The sequence below is a fragment of the Labrus mixtus genome, chromosome 18, assembly GCF_963584025.1.
Source record: "Labrus mixtus chromosome 18, fLabMix1.1, whole genome shotgun sequence".
NCBI lineage: Eukaryota > Metazoa > Chordata > Actinopteri > Labriformes > Labridae > Labrus > Labrus mixtus.
Genome location: NC_083629.1, coordinates 21680394 through 21688498, shown reverse-complemented (window position 1 = coordinate 21688498; position 8105 = coordinate 21680394). Strand labels below are relative to the sequence as shown.

The 8105-nt window shown below is 43.2% G+C and overlaps 1 protein-coding gene across 1 annotated transcript in view; it reads left to right on the top strand.

The window, feature by feature from the left end:
- Positions 1 to 8057, top strand: part of fancm (FA complementation group M) — a 53665-nt gene extending 45608 nt beyond the window's left edge. The window contains exons 15-24 of the mRNA XM_061063575.1: positions 25 to 138; positions 2275 to 2343; positions 2538 to 2651; positions 3043 to 3208; positions 4245 to 4351; positions 4467 to 4966; positions 6283 to 6376; positions 6700 to 7045; positions 7152 to 7446; positions 7552 to 8057. Of these exons, the coding sequence (XP_060919558.1) occupies positions 25 to 138; positions 2275 to 2343; positions 2538 to 2651; positions 3043 to 3208; positions 4245 to 4351; positions 4467 to 4966; positions 6283 to 6376; positions 6700 to 7045; positions 7152 to 7446; positions 7552 to 7681 (1935 nt within the window). The 3' untranslated portion in view covers positions 7682 to 8057. The remainder of the gene's footprint in view (positions 1 to 24; positions 139 to 2274; positions 2344 to 2537; positions 2652 to 3042; positions 3209 to 4244; positions 4352 to 4466; positions 4967 to 6282; positions 6377 to 6699; positions 7046 to 7151; positions 7447 to 7551) is intronic.
- Positions 8058 to 8105: the final 48 nt, after the last annotated feature.

Below are 8105 nucleotides of genomic sequence, written 5' to 3'. Positions count from 1 at the left end.
CTATCATAACCCTGCAATCACCAGTCTGTCTCCTCCTCTTCTTTCTTAGTGGCGTGCAACAGTGACAGTGAGGAGGACATTGTGGTTCAGAAAAGAAAACATCAGAACAAAGCCAACCCGTTGTCGTCACCAGACGCGGTAAGCAAGGCCCGTCGATTAGGGCTGGGAATATTTGGGGGCGTCTCACAATTGGATTTCGATTCTTGGGTTCAACACTCGTTTCAGAATCTAAAGGTCAATCTAAAAATCCTGAAAGGAAAGGTCGATGTTAAAAGGACAAACAGCACAGTTAGAAGATAGCAGCGTACAACATTTCCAACAGCCAACTGCATTCCAAACACTCACAGCACAATAAAAAGTTAAAAGAACATATCCAAACATACCAGCCATAAGGAAGGCAAAACACAGTCGTCTTCTTCTTGTTGCTCCGTTTGGCATCCTACTGAGGTAAAGAGCTAGCCTTAGCACTTAGCAGGGAGTGACTGATTAGCAAAAAAATGATTTTTGGAAGTTATGAATCTATTTAAAATCTCACAAGCTAAGAATCTTGATTTTTACAAAGATTCCATTTTTTTCCCACCTCTACTGTCGATATAATAAATATTTTTTGTAAGTGTAAATTTTAATCTTAGAACCCATTACCGGCTGTCTGAAGACGATTTCAAACCAAAAAGGTTTGGGAAACACCGATTTAGGATTCTGAAGCAGCTAAAACACATTCAGCCTTCCTGAGGATCCGCTGGTTACAAAATGAGTTCAAACCTCTTTGTTCAGACTGTTTCTGTCTCCTTCACTGAGAGGCTGTGAAACCAGCAGATAAAAAAACAAAGGAGACTCTCAATAACAGACTGGTACAAACCACAAAAGGATTACAGCTCGGTTTAGCAACTTCAGAAAGCAACAGTGTGTTTAGTTTAAAAGCGTAGCCAGATTTTCAGATATTCAGACCGGCTGTTTCTGATGCATTCTAGGAAATTGGAAAACACTGAATGGCTTTTCATGACACGGTGTCAAACAGATTACTAGCTCAGGTTGAGGAACAGATGGTTAACTGCACATGAATGTACGTATTGATTTATTGAGATAAATAGATCAGCACCTGCTGCTGCTCTCAAATCAGGGCTGTTATTGTCTGCATTCACCAAAACCGCTGCTGATACGTGATTGGTCAACACTTGATCAGACTACCATTTTATGACAAACCATAACCTGACAACTACCTATACTGAAATCCAGACCCAGGGGTTCAGATTTGACATATATTTTGGATTTTTTTGTGGGTCGTTGGGTCTCCAAAACCACATTTATTCAGATAAACGTAGCAGGAGGGAACAGATCCTGAAGCCATTTCTGATTAAAGAAAACAAACAAACAAACAAACAAACAGCAGCCAAGACTCAGACTCTGCCTCAGAGATGTGATTCATACGGCTCAGGCTGTATGTCATTTCTAGTGTATGTGCAGTTGTCATGGCAACCAGCTTGCAAGCAATGACGCAGCACTTTAGATCTTAATGTTTGTTTTTTTAAATGTTGTTGCAATAGTCATACAAAAATCAAAAAGCACACATAAGTTGAAGTGTGTGTGTGTGTGTGTGTGTGTGTGTGTGTCTGTGTGTCTGTGTGTGTGTGTCTGTGTGTGTCTGTAGGTGTGTGTGTGTGTGTATATGTGTGTGTGTGTGTATATGTGTGTGTGTGTGTGTGTGTGTCTGTAGGTGTGTGTGTGTGTGTGTCTGTCTGTAGGTGTGTGTGTGTCTGTGTGTGTGTGTGTGTGTGTGTGTCTGTCTGTAGGTGTGTGTGTGTGTGTGTGTGTGTCTGTAGGTGTGTGCGTGTGTGTCTGTAGGTGTGTCTGTGTGTGTGTTTGTGTGTCTGTGTGTGTCTGTGTGTGTCTGTGTGTGTCTGTGTGTCTCTGTGTGTCTCTGTGTGTGTGTGTGTGTGTGTGTGTCTGTAGGTGTGTGTGTGTGTGTCTGTAGGTGTGTCTGTGTGTGTGTTTGTGTGTCTGTGTGTGTCTGTGTGTGTCTGTGTGTCTCTGTGTGTGTCTGTGTGTGTCTGTGTGTGTCTGTGTGTCTCTGTGTGTCTCTGTGTGTGTGTGTCTGTGTGTGTGTGTGTGTGTGTGTCTGTGTGTGTGTGTCTGTGTGTCTCTGTGTGTCTCTGTGTGTGTGTGTGTGTGTGTCTGTGTGTGTGTGTGTGTGTCTGTGTCTGTGTGTGTGTGTGTGTGTGTGTGTGTGTGTGTGTGTGTGTGTGTGTAAAATCTAACATATTTCTTCTCTGCTAGTCGAAGCTCTGCAGCGATGTTGACTCCCCGCTCGTTGTGAACAGGAGACGTGCAGCTGCTCTGAACACAGTGAGACTTTCTTTAATAACAGTAACACATGCCACATGTCTCTGTGTTTTAAATATCACTCAAACCTCAGCACTACATGCATCACATAAAAATGGTTAAATTCCAGTCCTAATGGTCTAATAACATGCAGCTTCATTTACCAGATGTTTGAAAGGGACTTGTTGGACTAATTTGTTCTCCTCATTGGTCTCCAGTCTGATGACACGGAGAGCGGAGCTGTGTCTGATGACGACTTCCAGAACGAGTCCGTGGTTTCATTCAGAACAACGACAGCTGAAAGACATCGAGTCCAACAGAGCAAAACAAAGGTGTGTGTGGCAACAGATGGCTCCCAAGGCTGCTGTCGTATTTTCATTATTTGACATCACATAGTCTCTCAAACTGCACCTGTGTAGATGTAATATAGCGTTGGTTTGTTGCTTCTCTGCTTGTTTTGTGAGAGATGTTTTATGTGTTACTTTTTTGTCTCATTCCTACTGATGCACTGATTTAGAAAATAACACCCAAAAAGAAGCCACCGCTGTTTGTCTGCTTCAAAAAACAACACATTTCATCCGGCTTTATCTTTCACCCTCCCAAAAAAAACCACCATCTTCCTCCAAAACGACAGAAAAATGCCACGTCTATAAATATCCGTTAGGTCGCACAAACACCTTCAGCATCTGTCAAACTTGACATTTTCCATCATTCCTGTATCAGCGTGCTGCGAGCCGAAAAGGGCGCCAGTTCCTGGACCGAGAAGCGGAGCTGTCGGAGGGGGAGGAGGGTGCAGACGTGTCATCTGATGAAGAGGACGGAGACGAACAGAACCGGTCTCTTGATGGCTTCGTGGTGAACAACACACACTTTTCTCAGGGACTAAATGGTACGTGGGTATTTATGAGCGAGGCTTTAATAGTTTTGGATTTTTCATTCTCTTTCATTTTGACTTTTTGTTTTAATGAGTTTTTAAAGGTCACATTATTCAAAATCACTTCAACATTGTTCTCTAGTCTGTCTACAAATCCCCCAGTTATGAGAGCAGTCCATCCTCTCAGTCAGGCTGCTCCACTTTTCAGAAAATGTGTGCTCAAACAGGCCATGTGGCGGTTTTCCCTTAATGACATCACAAAGGGCAGTAACCCCTCCCCCAGGTGGGTGACACTCCCACAGCTAGGTGTTTGTTCTGCCCTCTGAGTCTGCCTTCTCACCGTAAACAATAGGACATGAAGCGAGAAAGCTCAAGCCACCAAAGCCCTTCCAGAGAGGGGGCGTGGTCAGACACCGCTCATTTACATATTTAAAGGTACAGACACAGAAACAGCCTGTTCTGAGCAGGGCTGAAATAGAGGGGTTTATAGACATGATCAAATACAGGATCAGAGTGGATTAAGAACAAGACACTTCACAGACATGTTTTTGGGGAGATCTGAGACTTTTTTTACACTGGATGAAAAGGAGGAGAATATGTGACCTTTAATTATTGTTTGTTAGTTTTGTATTGTAGATGGTTCAGAGAAAGATATCAAGCAACTTCCTTACAGGTGCCCAAAAAATATTGTAAAAGAAGGAAAAAAGTTTGAACTTCTGGAGTCAGGAAGCTCATCCAAAATATAAACTGAGGTGCCTGAGACAAATCGTAAGGATCGGCTGAGTGTCTCTCAGTATGCTTGTGTCAAAGACGAAACCAAGGACATTTTGTCTAACATTTGATTTTAGTTAGTTTTGAAAGCAGACAATACAGTTTCAGTTGGTTATATTTTTTCTTGTAAGGCCATGTTTCTATTTTATTTTTTGTTTATTTCTCAATTTATTTTTACAAGTTTTGGTTAACCATAATAACCTTGTTTCTTAGTGTTTTTTTAGAAGTTATCAGGATAAATGGAGGGATGAATTTAAACCACCTGTCTGTTCTCTGTCAGACTCTGAGATGTGCGGTGTTTACCTGAAGTCGGTGAGAAGCCCTGCTGTCCACGGCAAGTTCAAAATGTCCTACAGAAATCAACACAACATGGACATATTTTCTCAGGTATTTTGTATATTAAGTCTCTTAAGAGAATGTAGATCAAATGTTTGTCACATTAAAACAAAAATGTATTTTTATTGAAATATTGGGTTATTATTGATCATCCTTTTGGTCCCAGGTGCCTGAGATCGATGAGTCATACGCAGAGGACAGCTTTGTGGTTGGAAATGAGGTGGAGGAGGCGGAGAGCAGTGAAGACGGCGCGGAGGACATTGAGCTCATGCCCGAGGACTCGTATGTGGACGGACGGAGGCAGTACGCTACCAGACGGCGTGTGTTCATTCACAAAGCCAGAGCGGGAGTGAAAACTGCAGCCGAATCCGTCCCGAGGCAGGGAGCTGCGGGGAACTCAAAGCGCTCCAGAGTCATACGTGTTCAGGATTCTAGTGAGGAGGAGGCAGAGGAAGTGGATAACAAGAAAAGGGTTGTAACAGAAGGGGGTTTTGCTACGCCCTTGTGGCCAAAGACGGTACGACCAGAGCCAAGCAGACCTCAGGAGAAACAGCAGCAGAAACCCCCCAACACCTCCTCCACCTCGTCTTCAACCATAGCTTCAAAGCTCTCAATTTTGAGCAAGGCACAGAGAAGCTCCATGACTACAGAGAAGCAAAACGAGAGGTAACAAAATGTGTACAAACAAAAACACACAAACAGGGACAGATACTATATAACTACACAAACCAATGCAACTATCACAGTGTTGTTAGCGGATGCTAATGGGCAACACTCGTCTCTAGAAAGGCTTTTGTGTAAATAAAAGATTAAAACGAAAGAAAAAGAGAGAGTAAACTGGGTACAGCAAGATCCAATAAGACACATTTGGCTGTGATAGAGCAACTAGGGCCCGACCGATATGGAATTTTTCAGGCCGATATTTGGGAGAAAAAATATTTTTTTTATTTTTTTTCTTCTATTCGTAGAGATAGGTATAGACATTTATTGCGTTGATACCTCAAATGCAGTTATCAAACACAACTGGAAAAGTAACTGTGCATGTACGTTCATCACCGGTTGACACTCTGTCACCAGAAAATGTATTATTCAGCCAGAAAGAGAACCGCTAGTGTAATACAATGATACTCAAATGAAAAACTATTTCACTAAATCTACAAATATCGGCGCATATGTTCATATATTCAATGTTTCATGTCATGTACGTCTTTGTAACCTGCTACTGGATGCTTTGAATTTCCCTCGGGATCAATAAAGTATCTATCTATCTATCTATATATGCGTTCAAATTACCCGATACCGATAGTGACTTGATGTGCTAATATCGGCCGATGTTATCGGATAAATCGGTCGGGCTCTAATAGCTACAAACAATGAAACATGAGTACAAGTCTGTTGCTGAACTAACCAGGATTTGGTGGCTCTCTTAAAAGTGGGGAAGTTTGCAGCGAGTTCCAGTATTTTACTCCTTTCACAGAAAAAGCTGTTTGAGCAAAAGTTGTTGTGCAAAATGAAACTTTACAGTTGCCTCTTGAAGCTGCTCTGCTCTCCCTGTAGTCTCTGTGTGTGTGTCTCCACAAAGGCTGAGGAGCAGGTCTGTTTAAACATTTAAACTCAGCCATCAATAATTAGAGGAGTTACTCCCCAAACTGTGTGCTGCAGCACCCTAGTGGGCCCTAAAGGTACTTCAGGGGTCATTTATAATGAATAAAGAAGACTTGAATTTTTCAGTTTTAACAGTTTACTTTTCACACACATATTTTTGTTTTCACTTTGTGAAGCATTTTTTTATCCATGTAATAATGAAATACAAACATAGATTTATTCAGAAATCTTTCATCTAAGTCTCTGGTATTGGTTAGAGTTGTGTGATTTAAATGTTTTGGGGGTCCCAAGAATGTTTCCAGACTTTAAAATTGGGCAGCCGAGTTCTTAGATTTTGGGAATGGGTACACTAGAGCATTATTATCTTTCTCCTGCAGGTGTCGCCAGAGGATCGAAAATCAGCATCTGCTCTCTGATGAACTGGACTTTGCAGAGCCGGAGTCGCTGTTGTCCTCCAAGAAACAACCAGAGGTACAGGTACACACACAAACAAACACACACACACACACACACACACACACACACACACATTAACGCTTTGGGCCTCAGACATGAGTCAGCAAACTTGAATATGACTTCATAAATCAGTCTCTGATCAGAACCAGATTCAGAATGAGACATTATTATTGCCAATGGAAGTTCAGGCATACAGTTGTTCTTATACAGAATATAATGTAACATATTACATTATCAGAATATAACGTATAGACATCTATAACAGGAATAGGGATAAAATAAGACATATGAGTAAGGGTCTCTACAACAGGTAAAAATGGTTGTTGTCCTTTGTCCAGGCCCTTCCTTCCACCTCTGTACCTCAGTCTTCCTCTGGCCCCGATGCGCCCGTCAGTGCGTCTCCCGCTCCTCCCGGGCCCGTCAGCATCCTGGCCGACAGTCGCTGCATCAGCAACGGCGTGGATCTGATGTCCTGCCTGCGTCAGCGGCACGCAGCCACCGTCCACGTCTGCTCGCTCGACGGCTGCTACTTCATCGTCAGCAACCGAATGGCCGCGGAGAGGCACAGCCAATCGGATTTGGCCTCGATGCCGAACAGGAAGCGGTTGGCCGAAAGGCTGAACGGCTTGCGGGGATCGTTCGAGCGCGTTTGTCTGATAGTGGAGAAGGACAGAACAAAGCCAGGTCAGCAAGAGTGTTGATGTATTCAGCTTATCTTGATATGATAGCTGAGGAGGTGAAATGATACAATTATGTTCTCAATAAAGTCTCTTTTTTTAATTTTCTTCAGGTGAGACATCGCGTCCCTTCCAGCGAACTCGTTTCTATGACAGCACTTTGACAGCCCTGGTGAACACCGGGGTGCGTTTGCTGTGGAGCAGCAGCCCGGAGGAGAGCGCCGGCCTGCTGGCGGACTTGGCGCGGCTGGAGCAGCGCAAAGGTCAGGGCATCGCTGTGCCTCTGGAGGTCAAAGGGCAGCACAGGCAGCAGGCCCTGCAGCTGTACTCCAGCCTCCCCTCGGTCAACTACGCCCACGCCCTCAACATGAGCCACAACTTCAGCTCCATCGCCCAACTCATTAACAGGTAGAGAGTGTATTTTTATATCTAACATGGCAAAACAAGAACACAACGCTGCCTCTACTCTTTCTGTTACACGGTGTAAAAACCTCCTTTTTGCTCTTCCTGCAGCTCCGTCGACGACGTACAAAAGGGCGGCTGTATGAGCAGAACCAGAGCTGAGGAGGTCTATCGCTTCCTGCGGTACTCCTGCGACTCCTTCCTCGTGCACACGTCCAAATCTGGAAGAAGCAGCAGCTAGCAGGGTGGAGGAGACAGTGTAAGGATTTCCTTTCCCTTCATCATGACACGGCTAACCACCGTCACTGCACTGAGAGCCTCAGGACAATGGTTCCAACCTTCTTGCACAATAAAAGGAGCACAAATAAACTCCATTTATGTTATATATTGAACCACAGACGCAAACTATGTGTTTGATTCAGTATTTCTTCAAATCATTTGGGTGAGAGGTGTTTCCTTTTGGACATAAATCGTGTCTGTGATAAGAATCCGATCTATGTGATTGATGCTTGAATAACTTATTGCTGTTGTCAAAATAATGAATACATTTGTTATCAAATCTACCCTCAAAGACTTTAATATGATGACGGATGTCCTTAATAAATGATATTTTTGTACATTTGTGTTAAAAGTGTGTTTGTTTTTTAAATTGTCATCCATAAGAA